This window comes from Odocoileus virginianus, chromosome 2 (genome assembly GCF_023699985.2).
Source record: "Odocoileus virginianus isolate 20LAN1187 ecotype Illinois chromosome 2, Ovbor_1.2, whole genome shotgun sequence".
Lineage (NCBI taxonomy): Eukaryota > Metazoa > Chordata > Mammalia > Artiodactyla > Cervidae > Odocoileus > Odocoileus virginianus.
In genome coordinates, this window is record NC_069675.1 from 29,803,169 (window position 1) to 29,818,567 (window position 15,399).

At 43.7% G+C, this 15,399-nt stretch overlaps 1 protein-coding gene across 1 annotated transcript in view; it reads right to left on the reverse strand.

Annotated features, from left to right (window-relative positions):
* Positions 1 to 4,738: 4,738 nt before the first annotated feature.
* Positions 4,739 to 15,399, reverse strand: part of FSHR (follicle stimulating hormone receptor) — a 189,235-nt gene continuing 178,574 nt past the window's right edge. The window contains exons 9-10 of the mRNA XM_070478094.1: positions 14,046 to 14,231; positions 4,739 to 8,942 (exon numbers count right to left, since the gene is read on the reverse strand). Of these exons, the coding sequence (XP_070334195.1) occupies positions 7,709 to 8,942; positions 14,046 to 14,231 (1,420 nt within the window). The 3' untranslated portion in view covers positions 4,739 to 7,708. The remainder of the gene's footprint in view (positions 8,943 to 14,045; positions 14,232 to 15,399) is intronic.

The window sequence follows — 15,399 nt, forward strand, 5'->3', positions numbered from 1 at the left end:
CCAGTATCTCTACTTCTATAACTAGGAAGGGGGACAGCAGGGGGCTTGAATTCTAGTCTTACTCTGCCTTCCCTTAGCTGTATGACCCTAGATGGGCCACTGAACTCAGAATGGTGATTTCTTCTTTCATAACAAAAGAACCCTTCTTACCTCACGGAAATGTTTTGAGGATCTAATGAGCCAATGAAAGTCAATGTCTTCTAGAATGTGTAAAGCCCGTTGAAATTTCAGAGATTATTATCACAACGGTCTGAGCCATTTGTCATCTTCTTTACCAAGTGACAACTCTGCAGGAGAGCGTTTTGCTGCAGGGAGGGTGGAGAGAATGCTGGTTGGGGGGGATGTAAAGTGGAGGCTGGGGAAACTAGCAGGGTGGGGGCTGAGGAGGATGAGGAGGAGCAAGCTGTTAAAAGAAATGAAAAGTGGCTGAATTCAGGGTCTCCTAGTGTTTAACACTAGGCCAGGCCATCAACACACAATGACTCAATTAATAGTTACTACAGCCTTCCCAATATTTTTCTGCCACTTCACCTATTTGGAAGTAAAGCTATAACAGTAACCCAGCCCCCTGTATTTTTTGTCCTTGTCACTCTCTCCCACCCCCTTTTTCTCTGCTCCAGCCACGCAGACCTTATGTTTCTAGAACACAGCAAATTTAGCCTGGCCTAAGGGCTTTTGTACTTGCTCTTTCCTCTGCCCAAACCAACCTGCCCTCAATATCCACATGTCTCACTTTCCACTTCCCTTCTGTTTTTAGTCTAAAGTCATCTTTTTAGGGAGGCCTTTAATTATTCCCTAACAGTTTATTACATCCTGCTTCCCTGCTTTGTGCTTTGTTATGGGCACCTACCAGTGTCCAGCGTTCCATATATTTTACTTATTTAGCTTGTGTGTTCTCTGCTTCCTTTACCAGAATGTAAATTCCCCAAAGGTAGAATTTTCACTGGCTTATTTACTGCTGTTTTTCCAGTGACTGGAATAGTGCTCGGGTTACACTAGTTCAGTTGCTCAGTTGTGTCCGACTTTTTGTGACCCCACGAACTGCAGCATTCCAGGCTTCCCTGTCTATCGCCAACTCCCAGAACCTACTCAAACTCATGTCCATAGCATTGGTGATGCCATCCAACCATCTCATCCTCTGGCGTCCCCTTCTTCTCCCGCCTTCAATCTTTCCCAGCATCAGGGTCTTTTCCAATGAGTCAGTTCTTCTCATCAGGTGGCCAAAGTATTGGAGTTCAGCATCAGTCCTTCCAATGAACACCCAGGACCGATCTCCTTTAGGATGCACTGGTTGGATCTCCTTGCAGTCCAAGGGACTCTCAGGAGTCTTCTCCAACACCACAGTGTTGAGTGGGTTACATTAGGCACTCAATAAATATTCATCAAATGAGAGAATGAATGAGTGGAAAACAGAACTGTGTGGGCTTCTTCAGAGTTAGTTTTTTGATTTCTAGAGGTAGCTACCAGTGATATAATTTATCCCAACACCAAATATTTACACAATCCCAAATGCTTACCATTACGTCTTTTGATTAGACTCCCTTCCACAAGTAAATTGGCTCTTGAATTTTGATCTAAAGCTGTTCACTGAAATACGTAGAAAACTAAGCTGCCTGAAGCAGCACGCCAGACATCCTAGGAAAGAGGATTAACACACCAGCCCGACTGACCCACATCCAATGTTCTGTTAACTTATGTTGGATGGGGTTCCAGGGCTGTTTCCTGAGGAAGCACTACCCTGGCCTGTGATGCTGGGAGCCTGGACTGGAAGCAGCTCAGGCTGTACGTGGAATAGATGGAGAGGAGAATTTTGTCAGGGTTTCCGCAGGGATGCGGCTTATGAAGGGTTTCCATCTCTTTATAGACAGAGGCAATTTATTCTTACTGGTATTTTTCAGGTTTTCTTGCTTCATCTCCTTCTTTCTCTTCCTCCCCCTTGCCCCTACTTAAAGGGAAACAGAGACATGTAACCATTTGCTAGATTGATTTTTGGGAGACAGGAACCCTGTGGTACTAAAACCTTCTCTACCCAAGCCTCTTCTTTCTGCACCTCATTAGTACCTGGAAGTTTAAATGACCCTAGCTAATGATACGTGGGGGTGGGGTGGGGTGGGGGAAATTGCCTGAGAATTCTCTAAATGCAGAGCCAAGAATGCTCTTTGCATCTTATTAGGTGGAAACTATCACTAAAAATAAGATGACTTTTATGATATTCTCTCTTTGTATTTGTTTCTAAAGAAGATATCAAAATTCAAGGAATCCCGTGTTGTAAAGTAAAGGAGAAAAGGAAGCAAGAGCATACAGATGACACTCTTAAAAACTTTGGGATTTAATGCATTTTTGAGACTTTCCTATCCCAGAACAGAACACCTAAGGGGTAATGCTATTGGAGAGAAGACCTGGGATCCTAGAAAGGACTGAGCTGTCTTTATATTGACATCTGAAGTGAAGAGGCTTTGAAGACCTTCAGAAATATTTTCCCATTACTCATTCTTTAAACAGGATCTTGGGAATGCAGATCATGGTACATGGAGCCCTGGGAAGCCTAAACATCATGGTATGAATGATGGGCGTTTCTACTGTGATCTAAGATTGAGGCCATTCAGTGTTTTGAGTTGAAGTCTTGGCAATGAGTTAAAAGTGTTTTAAGCCTGAGATGGGCAAGTCCTAGAGTCCAGACCTGGCTCCTCTCCACAGTACTCCTTTGTTTAACTTGTCCTGCCTTGTCTTCTTTCCCCTCCTCCTCACATCTCCGTTCTTCCTGTCCAAGTGTATTTCTTTTGTTTATTTTCTCTTTTTTTTCCCTACTCTCTCCTTTTCCTTTTCTTGGGTAATGTCTGACTCTAGCAGTTGCTTTCAGATCTAAGAGACTTCTAAAGTTTGTTCCGGGGAAAAGTAGAAGAGACTAACTTGGGGAGAGGAGCTGGACAAGCTGGAGGGAGAAAGAGGGGAGGGATGAGGACACAGGATGTGAGTGGTAAGGTACCATATGTGTCCTGACCTTGAGCCTCACGGTCTTCATTCCATGGGAGAGGATTTGAGTTGACTCGGGGTGAGGATGAGATTGCCAGCATCCCTCCTGCTGCAGCTCCCCCTCTGCCTCTGTGACTGGGAGAGCCATCCTTCTAACCCAGAGGCGCAATGTGGCAGAGCTTCATTTTCCCACCGCCCTTACAGGCAGGACAGTCATCTTCCATAATGGGTAGGAAGGTACATTTGCTGAGGGTCTTTGGGGAGAAATTTTCTCCCTTTGAAAATGCGATGCATGTTTCTGGGTTTATTCCTGCCTACCTGTGGTGTCTGGAACTGCGGGAGCAGACATGCTACCATGAGGAAGGCATGGTGGAACACTCCAAGTCTGGTGGGCAAAGACACAGAAAGATCCTGTGTCCTTGAGACCACTGAGCTGCTCACCCAAGTTTGGAGCATCTTATATAATTGGCCTTCATATTTAGGACATTTTTTACTTGGAGTTTCTGCTACTTGCAGCTGAAAGAAAGCATTTTGATGAGAACAAGCAAGCATAACCTCATGGTTGGGCTTTACTTTGTGCTGACTTTTAGTTTCTTTCGTGTTATGTATTAAGCAGATAAAGTTTTCTATATATTTGTCCTCTTTCTCTACTGCTGTCTTCTGTCTCTATTTGGGTTACTATCCAGAATCAGAAACTTCATTCTTTGCTCGTTTCTATAAATTTTCCTATTCAAATGAAATTCTTCATAAACCCAAAGTTTGCAGCTCCCACACCAGAATTAAAAAAAAAAAAATCAGTTTCAGTGATCTTTTTCTGCTTTCTAATGGGTGCTATATGATGCTTGCCCAAATAAGGCAAAGTATCACTTCTGGTAAGATCTGTTATATTTTGCTGATGCAAGCACAAGAGGGGTCTTTCCTCTTGTTTTATCCCTCCCTCTGTGTATTCTTTCCAGAAATGAGGTCTGAAGGGTATTCTGTATTTAATGAGTGGAGACTTGTAGTGAAATACAGTTTCTGGTGCCATCAGCCTCTTTGCATTATTGCCTCTGTGTGTGGCAAGATAAAAATTGTTTATTAATCTGTAACGCCAGCTCATCATTTCACTCTGTTCTGTAAGAGCTTCTGGATTTACTCATTTGGTCTCTTTGTTCTGACCCCTCTAAGGAGGATCCTATATTATCTGTCAGCTTCTTAGGATTCAGTGAAGGAGGATCTGGAGGAAAAGAGGGTTGAGGAGGAAGGTGATAAGAGAGCCTGGCCAGGATGGGACTGAAGAAGTTTATGGTGGATTAAAGCTTGAGGAAAGGTATATGGGAACAGGTCCGGGTGCAGGTTAAGGGGCTGGGAGGTATGCTTGCAGGGCTGGCATTTACCCAGTTTGTACTAGGATGGCCCAGTTGATTGCTCACCACCAGGGTTCATTCTGAGATCAGTCCCTGGGCTGTACCAGTTGTTAGTATTTTGAATATCACCTCTGGAGACATGGGTACTTTAAGAAATCCCTGGGAGACACTGGCCCTCTTTATGGTATTCAGGATTATGAATAGAAATTTTAGAAAAAGAGCAACTTCAGATAACATTTTGGCATTTCTTTTGGTTATGTTTCTTTTTCTGTTCCTTTTCCTTCCTCCTCTCCCTTTGCCATCCCCCTTTCCCCCCTCCCCCCCTTTCCCTGGGTCACCATGCATCCTGAAGCACCATTCTGGAAGATGCAGGATAGAGGAGTTACCTGTATAATCACTGTTTAGGAGGGAGAGTAACTGATACGGGGGAATTCCAGTTTTTTTTTTTTTAATTCAAATATAGGAAATAGAGAAAGTGTTTTTTCCCTTACGATTTGTATAAAGAATTTTGAAATGCTTAATGTAGTTGCCTATAAATATATTTGCTGGTTTGAGGAAAGTCTTATCTCTTACCAGGAAGTGTATGACAGAGTAATGGAATGAAAGCCTTCTGAGATTCTCTTGGTGTATGTTTATCTTTGAATATATTCTTGACTCTCAGAACCACTATCTGTTAAACCATTGTGTCATCAACAGCTATGTTGTGAAATAATTAATACTGTATCCTATTTTTAATTTAGATGCTACTTGCTTTTTAGTCCAAATTCAGAAATACATTCCCTCTGGTCACCAAAAACGAAGAAAAATGATTGCAGATGGAGTTAGGAGAGCCCAACAGTGCGGCAGTGGAGACCTGGGGGGAAAATACTAAATGAAAATGCTTTATTTTCATGTAACTCTAGAGTCATGCTCTCCAATAGAAATATAACATGAGCCACAAACATGATTCACTTAGGTAATTTTAAATATTCTAGCAGCCACATTAACAAATGTAAAAAGAAATAGGTGAAATTAATTTTTAAATGTATTTTTCTTAGTATGTCCAAAATAATACTTGTTCCAAGGTGTAATCATTATCAAAATTATTGAGATATTGTAATTCTTTTTTCTTTGCACTAAATATTTGAAATCCATTGTGTCTTTTACTCATAGCATGTCTCAGTTCAGGCTAGCGGGATTTCATATGCTCAATGGCCACATGTGGCTAATGGCTACTGTACTGATCAGCTCAGCTCTAGACTATTTTTGTGGATACTTAATCTATTTTTCACTCAATGCTCATAATGATCAGGGGGTGCCAGGTCACATCTGCAGAGATGGTTGGTTTTTCTTCAGCTCTTGTTAATTCATTTGGGACCAACTTTTGAAATGTTTGCCATGGGCCAAGAGAAGGATGGATTGGCTTTGACATGGAACAAGGATACTCTCACAGGAGACTTGGAGCTTTGTGGGCTGGTTGTAGGGATTTGTGGTTATTTATGAGGTCCGCCTAGTCAAAGCTGTGGTTTTTCCAGTAGTCATGTATGGATGTGAGACTTGGAGTATAAAGAAAGCGGAACACCAAAGAATTGATGCTTTCCAACTGTGGTGTTGGAGAAGACTCTTGAGAGTCCCTTGGACTTCAAGGAGATCCAACCAGTCAATCTTAAAGGAGATCAGTCCTGAATATTCATTGGAAGGACTGATGCTGAAGCTGAAACTCTAGTACTTTGGCCACCTGATACGAAGAACTGACTCACTGGAAAAGACCCGGATGCTGAGAAAGATTGAAGGCAAGGGGAGAAGGGAACGACAGAGGATGAGATGGTTGGATGGCATCATCAATGCGATGGACATGAGTTTGAGTAGGCTCTGGGAGTTGGTGATGAATAGGGAGGCCTGGCGTGCTGCAGTCCGTGGGGTTGCAAAAAGTTGGGCATGACTGAGCAACTAAACTGAACTGATGATCAGATCATCTAAATGGGGTCATTTGTGAAAGTAGGTAGGGAAAGTGTAATTATTTATCAGAATAATATGTGAAGGAATGAGTTCTAGATCACAGTCAGGAGAACTAGGTGCTAGTTCAGGAATTGATCTGGGGGGAAAGAAGTAAACTGTTGTTTATCAAGCCTGTTAAAGCAATAGGTACCTTAAACTCGCTTTCTTTTCTAGTTGTTATAATAAGCCCAATAGTTACATACTATAACCAACTCCCATTGCAGAGGAAGACACTGAGCTAGGGAGAAGTCCTGCCTTATCGTGGAATAAGAATGAAATCTCAGCTTCAATTCCAAAGTTGCTGTGTTCTTAACAATATAATCCGTAGGCATGCCATATGGGTTGTATACTTCAGTCAGGGTTTGACTGAAGAAGCAGAAGCAGTCTTGCATATGTATATATGGCATGGATTTGTTACAGAGAATTGACTTACACAATTGTGGAGGTTGGTAAAGTGGGCTATGTAAGGATATTGTCTCCACATCTGATGCTAGTCTATAGGGCAGGCAGTCATAAAGGGAAGATCACAAGCATTCTTGAAGCCATAAGCAAAAGATAGACTCCAGAAGTTCAAACTGAAATCTATTTCTGTTCTTGTTGCTTCTGACCTTGGTGGTAAAAGTGTTCTGCTGAAGATGGGGGTTCTTCAACATGGAGCTAAACACATACACTCGACTTAAGATGCAGAGAACCTGAGGAAGTTTCCAGGGTATGGTGCACCCATTGGAGACTCACAGCAGTGAGCTGAATCAACAGATGAGCAGCAAAGTGTGCAGCTTCCCTTCTACCCTCCTGTTTTCCTGCAAATCTTTCATGTGGCCTACCTTCATGGGAAATGTTTAAGAAAGGGAATTCTGGGAAATGTAGTTCAGCCTACTCAAGTTGACATATTTCAAAGCATCACATAGATATTCAGTAAATATTCATTGAGGGAATGAGTGAGTGAATAAATATTGTACTGCCTCTCTTGCAAGTTCTCTGGGAGTCAGGACATTTAATTTTGGCTCTGCTTCTTATAAGTCGAGTAATGCTGGACAAGTCACTTAACCTTTTGAGTTTTGGTTTCCTCATCTATAAGACTCCAAGCATAATTCCTGTTCTGCCTGTTTAATAGGACTTTTATAGGGATCAGTTGAGATGATCTGAACAAGAGCACTTTAAATGCTATAAAGGATAGAACAAATGTGATGTAGTACTACATTATTTTAATTATTAATGTTGTTATGAAGTCTTCAGTTGCCTAATGAATCACGTAGAGTTAATACTTTCTGACCAATTTACCTTATGGATGTGCCAGGGAGATTAAATTAGATGAAGTATGTGGAAGTGCTCTGTCAGCTATGCCATGGCATATTCTTCAAAGGCAAGACATAATTGTCATTCCACATGCAGAAACATTTGTACATTGTGTTTTAGTTCTTGGCTAAATGTCTTAGGGGGATAAGTGTGTAACTGGAGCTATTGGTAACCCTGGGAGCTGGGGGGCAGTGGCCATTCCTTGGATGAAAGTTGTGGGCAGTGGATGAGGTTTCTGACCTATAGGTTTGGGCTTGCACTTCATAGCAGCCAAACTTGCTCAGCAGAATGAAGAAATCCCTGCGGAAGTTCTTGGTGAAGATGGCATAGAGGAAGGGGTTGGCACAGGAGTTGATGGGGTAGAACAGGACCAAGAGGATCTTTGACTTGGACACAGTGATGAGGGGCACCTTGAGGGAGGCAGAGATGGCAAAGAAGGAGATGGGCGCCATGCAGAGGAAGTCGGTGAAGATGAGCATCGCCATGCGCTTGGCGATCTTGGTGTCACTAGAAGAGGATGTGATGTTGGGGTTCCTCACCGTGAGGTAGATGTGAATATAGCAGCCACAGATGACCACAAAGGCCAGGACATTGAGCACAAGGAGGGACATAACATAGAGTTGTGACAAGGGGCTGTCAATGTCCATGGGCAGGCAGATGCTCACCTTCATGTAGCTGCTGATGCCAAAGATGGGAAAGAGGGCAACTGCAAAAGCAAAGATCCAGCCCACCAGCATGATGCTGGCAGCATGGCGGAGCTGCATTTTGCATTCGAGCTGCATGGCATGGGTGATGGTATACCATCTTTCCAGCGTGATGGCGGTCAGAGTGTAGACTGAGAGCTCACTGGCAAAGACAGTGAAAAAGCCGGCAGCATCACAGCCTGCTCCAGTTTGCCAGTCAATGGCATAGTTGTGGTACTGGCTTTTGGTGTGGACATCAACTGAGGCTATGAGCAGCAGGTAGATTCCAATGCAGAGATCAGCAAAGGCCAGATTGCACATGAGGAACCGGGGGACCGTGAGTTTATACTGGCTGGTGATCAGGATCACCAGCACTAGGATGTTCCCAGTGATGGCCAGGATGCTAATAAACCATATCAAGACTCTGAGAATATCATCCCCCATGATATCTTCACATGGATTGAATGCGTCTGGCTCAGGGGAGCAAGTCACATCAACCACTTCATTGCATAAGTCATAGTCAAATTCACTGTACATCATGTCAAATCCTTTGGCATAGCTGGGCTCATCATCTTCTGCCAAAGAGACTCTCTGACCCCTAGCCTGAGTCATGTCATCAACTTCTTGCCTTAAAATAGATTTGTTGCAAATTGGATGAAGGTCAGAGCTAGAAAAATACAAAAAGGAACAGAGTCAACATGTTGGATCCAGAATGGCAAATATATCACTGTCTTTACACAGGGTAGAGAATGGGATTTCTTCCTGAGATTTTTTTTTTTTCTTCTAACAGTTTGTCTGCCCTTGAGACTAAGCTCAAGGGTTAATGCTTCTTACTGTAAATGAACAGAACAACTCGTGTGTATATTCCTAGAGTTGGATGGCCCACTTGGGAAACCATCTGGCCACAACCTGAATGTGGGGAGGAAGGCGCCTGGGACTAGCTAAGCCTTACTGTTAAGTGCAGATAATTTACAGACTTGATATCAATTCCATCCTCTCCCTTCCCCATTGCTACTCAGCCCTCTCTTCATATGCCTGAGTAGTATACATGCTGTTTTCTCTACACTAAACTCCAGTCCTGGAAGCTCTGGACTGTCCTCTGACTCAAGTGGGAATTTGTCTGCATAGATTGGAAGATGGGAGTCTTTAGTTTGTTCCCAGCCAACTCTGACCCTGGCTCTTTGGTACTTGTGCTACTAGGAGGTCTGCTAACTTGCCTGAAATGTTATTGAGGGGTGTATTCTTCTTTATTATTTCACTCCTCAAAGGCCTCAGGCTTTGTCTGCAAGGTAAGCCTGGCTCCCTCATTTTCAGCGGTTTGCTAGTGAGATCCCAAAAGGATCTCACCCTGAGAATGCAGGTTGTGAGGGATTGTAACTCATGCCCTAGGGAGCTGGATCTTCTCGGGGTCACTTTTTCTGTCTTAGTTTCCCCCCTTTGAACCCCAGAGTACAAGAGGCCTTGCCAACAGAATATAGGCACTTCCAGAAGGGATTTGAATGAAAGCCAGATTACAAATATTCTATCAGACAAGTGGATAATGCGTGTAGAGATGGGGGTAGTAGTTCTGAATAGTTTTGAAGCAAAGTCTTAAGGAACGGGGATGTTTCTCACTGGGTCTTCTTTTGAATGGAAACAATCACACACACCCTATTCATTTCCTCCCTCCCGGAGGGATAAACTCACAGCAACGTTGAGTGACTGCGTTTTTCTCAAGCCTTAACAAAGTCTCAGAAGTGAGTGGGTAGGTGAGTGTTAAAGCTCTTCAAAGACTGCCCTCTCCCCCCTGCCTCACCCCCACTAACCATAAGATGGAGAGAGTGACTGGGGCATGGAAGAGGTAAAGATTTCATTAGGTACTGAACGATGGGGACTGGTCAAGTCTGCAGTGGACATGGACTGGACTGAACTTTCCCCATGACCTCCCCATTCCTCCCTTCTCTCCCCTTCAGAAAGTAAAGTGAATTGCTAGAAAGTCATTTTTCCCTCGGGCCAACAGACTCAGACTCTTGCCACAGCCCCCCCCCCCCCCCCGCCCGAGACTGTGTCATTTTGTTTTGTTTTGTTTTAGAGACTGATAGAGTTTCTTACTTACATCAGCCATAGTTGACACTAAGGAGGTTAAACAGTTAATAACATACATGGAATTGAAAATGTGCACAAAATCTTTTGGTTTAGTCAGAGATCTTACCAAAAAAGTAAGGCAAGCTCAGAGACAGGCAAAGAGGGAACACGAGAATCACTGTGTTTTTCCAGTCATTGGATTGGCAGCAGCCCAGTTCTAAGAACAGGAAGTAAGTAACCTGGCACTTACAGACTGTGATTGGGTTCACTGGAAAGGATCTGACTAACCATCTAGACACAGCCTTCACTTCACTGCTGTGATGATGCTTATTGTTGATACTGCTACCGGTATATGTTAAGTATTGATGTTTTCCTTTCCTGAAACAGAAGTGATCTAATGACATGAGTGGGGAAATGGTAAACAATGTATGTCTATGGGAGAAGACTAGAAAGAAAAATGGAAGCCAGGGAAATAAAGTCTTGCCTCTGCAATACCTCAGCAAATCCTAAGTATTATAAGAAATTGGAAATTCAGTTTGGAGTGGAGTTAAAAAGTGGTACTCCTGGACCCCAATAAATCAATGAACAGTTACTTGGGAAGTGCATGGCAGAGTGGCCCAGAGTCTGAGCTTTGAAGATAGACAGAGAGTTTGAGTCTGACTGGTGTCGGTCAAGTTGTTTAGTCTCTGAGCCTCAGTTTCTGCCTTTGTGAGAAGAAAATAGTGCTGTTACTTTAGTGAAACTTAAATGAGATAAAGGTGCAAAGTTTTAACATGCCTGGCAGTGAGTACTAGGCAGGTATCAGCAAAATGAAGACAGAGGATGGTGGTTACGTACTGAGTTCATATTGGGGTCATGCCCTATGTGGGTACTTAATGAATATGCCACAGTGCATTAGTTTAAAATCTAGCTGGAAAGAAAGCACCTGAATACAAGAAATAACAAAACAAGGACAAAATAACAATGTTAGCTGAGTATAGAACTATGACAAGGACATGACCGGTTCAATGACAATTGAGGGAGGGGAGTGGATAATAAGATTTTTCCATGAGAGTTCAGAAGGGCCATTGGCCAAAATCTCACAGTCACAGGGCCTAAGATTTACACTTTGGGCGTTATTTCCAAGTGAAGATTGGAGGGCCCGTTTCATCATGCATCTTTAAACTCAAATTTCATTACCTAACCACGCTATACCTACTATGGTATGCCATGAATTGACACAATTAAAACACAAATCCTGTGTTTATTATCTTCTGAATAGCATAGCCATGTTGTTGTGGGTTTGTGAATTTGCTAAATAGAAAGACCAAACATCATTGTGATTTCTGTACTCTGTCTTGGCATGTCTTCTTTGAAGAGCTGTGGACCTCTCCTTTGCCACACCTGAGAAGCGCTGATGTAATTTAAAATAGGGACCTAGAAAGGGTGAGAGCCCAGTGGTCCAGAGGGACAAGGAAACCCTTCAAGCCATGGTGCAATGTAAGACAGACCTGGAGATTTCCAGTCGGGTGATCCCTGAGGGAACATCTACACTACCAGGGGGTGGTGAAACCAGAGGAGTCTGGGCAACTGAGTAAGACCATATTCATATGGTGTTGGGTACTGATAGCACGTGGTGGGCAGCTCCTTCAGTGGTCTTAACATCCTCTGAGATTTCTCCTGGGGGGCATTTTGTTCCAGGATTTTGGCAGTGAAATTGGTATCTTTCCTGACCTGGCTGGAATATCTCTTTCTGGAATATAAAAGAGGCAGGCCTTCTGCTTCAGCCCATGCTCTTAAAAAGTCTAGTTGTTAAGAAGAAATTCCCTAGCTCTTGAGCTAACTTGTGGGGAGTGTCTGATTCTGGGGAGTTCCCTAATGATGTGTGCTAATTCTGAAGAGTAGCCCCTCTGCTGCCGACCCTTTACAAGGGTCTGCGTGTGGACTGCTACCTCTTCAATACTTTGAAAACATTTTAGGGTGTGTATTGTTTGGTTGTTTTGTTTTATTTTACTTTAGGGGATATATCTGCCTGTTAAGGTTGAATAATAGAAGTGGCTACATTAAACAGTAAAACAGTATCATGGAAGCTGTGTTCATGTTGGGCTACTGTGCAAGAGTGGAAACCAGGCATCATCTGACTGAGTGCAACTGCATGGTATGGATTGTATCAGTGAGGTTAGGAGAGGCAGAAACTTGGAGAATTCCTGATACCCAATACCATATATAGGAGAAGGCAATGGCAACCCACTCCAGTACTCTTGCCTGGAGAATCCCAGGGATGGCGGAGCCTGGTGGGCTGCCGTCTATGGGGCTGCGCAGAGTCAGACACAACTGAAGCGACTTAGCAGCAACAGCAGCGGCAATACATTATATCTCCGATTGTTGTTTAGTCACTAAGTTGTGTCCTACTCTTTTGCAACCCCATGGACTGTAGCCTGCCATAGGATTTCCCATGCAAGAATACTGGAGTGGATTGCCATTTCCTTCTTCAGGGGATCTTCCTGACCCAGGGATTGAACCTGCTTCTGCTACTTGGCAGGTGTATTTTTTTTTTTTTTTTTTTTTTTTACCACCGAACCACCTGGGAAGCACCTGTATCCCTGGTGGATCGTTTATATATCTGGAACATGTTAACTTCAAAGTATCCCCTTTCTATAACTTCAACTTTTTAGCCAGTTACCCACTAGGACTTGGCTTTATTAGGATTACCCTTTTTAACCTGGGATTCCTGGAACCTGACCTTGAAAGCCAAAGGGAACAGACATCATCATCTTTGTTCTCCCTGTGAGATGATAAGCTCCAAAGATGAGTTAGGGAGGTTTAGCATGGTGGAGAAGGAAATGGCAACCCACTCCAGTATTCTTGCCTAGAGAATCCTGTGGACAGAGGAGCCTGGTGGGCTGCTGTCCATAGGGTCGCACAGAGTTGGACACGTCTGAAGCCACTTAGCTTGCATACATGCATTGGAGAAGGAAATGGCAGCCCACTCCAGTGTCCTTGCCTGGAGAATCCCAGGGACAGGGGAGCCTGGTGGGCTGCTGTCTGTGGGGTCGCACAGGGTCGGAAATGACTGGAGTGACTTAGCAGCAGCAGCAGCAGCGTGGTGGAGATGTGCTGTGGGTGTGTGATCAGTCTCTGTTATGGCATCTCTGCTTCCCCCCTCCAAAGCTGACTCTGATGGTCCTGGGCACACTTATGGTCGCCCCTGGTGACTCAGACAGTAAAGAAGCCACCTGCAGATGCAGGAGACCTGGGTTTGATCCCTAGGTGAGGAAGATCCCTTGGAGAAGGGAATGACAACCCACTCCACTATTCTTGCCTGGAGAATTCCATGGACAGAGGAGCCTAGTGGGTTACAGTCCTTGGGGTCACAAAGAGTCAGAATGACTGAGTGATTAACACTTTGGCACATTTATAGGATGCAGAGTTTCAGACTTTAAGTATATACCCTTATTGGTATAAAGGGAAAAGGGAATAAACATTTATTAAGCATCAGCTATGAATCAGTCTTGCTTGGCATTTTTTGTAGTAGCTCATTTAATATTTGGTGGGGAGCCTGCCATGTGGGTGGCTTTCTCCTGTGAACCCATTTTCAAAAAACGTACTAAGGCTTTGATCTAGAACTTGCCTAAGGGATTTCATCATGGATGCAGAAGTTGTGGACCAAGTACTCCGTTGGAGAAATGCCCAAACAGGGCTCAAGGGCTGGACAGAGAAGACTCACGTTTGCCGCCTCCAGTTTGCGAAGGCACAGCAGTGGCTGGGGTAGGTGAGGCTGGCCTCCACGAGTGTGACAAATTTTTCCAGACTGGGAAGCTTTTTTAAGCGGTAAGTTGACTTGGCCCGCAGCTTCTTAAGATTTTCTAAGCCATAGCTAGGCAGGGAATGGATCCTGGTTCTTGAAATATCTCTATAAGGAGAAGAGGCAAACATAACCTGATTACTATGAGTCTAAATTTTTCTGCTCTGTTAGCAGTCAAGATAGCAGTCATAGTAGACCTGTTTTTACACGAGGGAGGAGGGAGACACCTGTTCACCCAACACACCTCAGTCACATAAATATTTGTCTAAAGGGACATTTGGCCCTTGAGTTCATGGTAGGAGGATATGGATAACAGGTTTCTCTGTATCCTGGATGTACTAGCACTCTGGCTGATCTGGGGCTTAACTGTAGCCCTTTCCCCTTCCATAGTGTCTCTTTAGAATAGATACTCACAGAGTCCAAAAGTCTGTTCTGTACACCTGTGTCTCTCTTTCTGTCTTGCATATAGGGTTATCATTACCATCTTTCTAAATTCCATATATATATGTTAGTATACTGTATGGGTGTTTATCTTTCTGGCTTACTTCACTCTGTATAATGGGCTCCAGTTTCATCCATCTCATTAGGACTGATTCAAATGAATTCTTTTTAATGGCTGAGTAATATTCCATTGTGTATATGTACCACAGCTTTCTTATCCATTCGTCTGCTGATGGGCATCTAGGTTGCTTCCATGTCCTGGCTATTATAAACAGTGCTGTGATGAACACTGGGGTACACGTGTCTCTTTCAGTTCTGGTTTCCTTGGTGTGTATGCCAAGGAGTGGGATTGCTGGGACATTGGGATGACCCAGAGGGATGGGATGGGGAGGGAGGTGGGAGGGGGGTTCAGGATGGGGAACACATGTAAATCCATGGCTGGTTCATGTCAATGTATGGCAAAAACCACTACAGTATTGTAGTTAGCCTCCAACTAATAAAAATAAATGAAAAAAAAAAAAAAGAATAGACACTTACTAAATCACGTAAGATCAAGAAAGTGAGACCACTTCCTCCCCACCATAAAACCAGATGTAAAAATATATTTCTTGAGCTGGGGTGGAATCTGTGGCCATATTTCAGAAAAGGATGAAAAGAGAACACACTATAAGAGGAAGGAGTATGAGGTGGGCAACAGAGGTACCCTCAGCCCAAAGACAAAGTGTCAGTGGGGAGTGGTGGTGATGACTGTGGTATCTATGGACAGTCTGTGTGTGTACCCTGCCCCGCTACCTGTTAGATTGGTGACCTTGGTCAAGTTACCTCACTTCTCCAT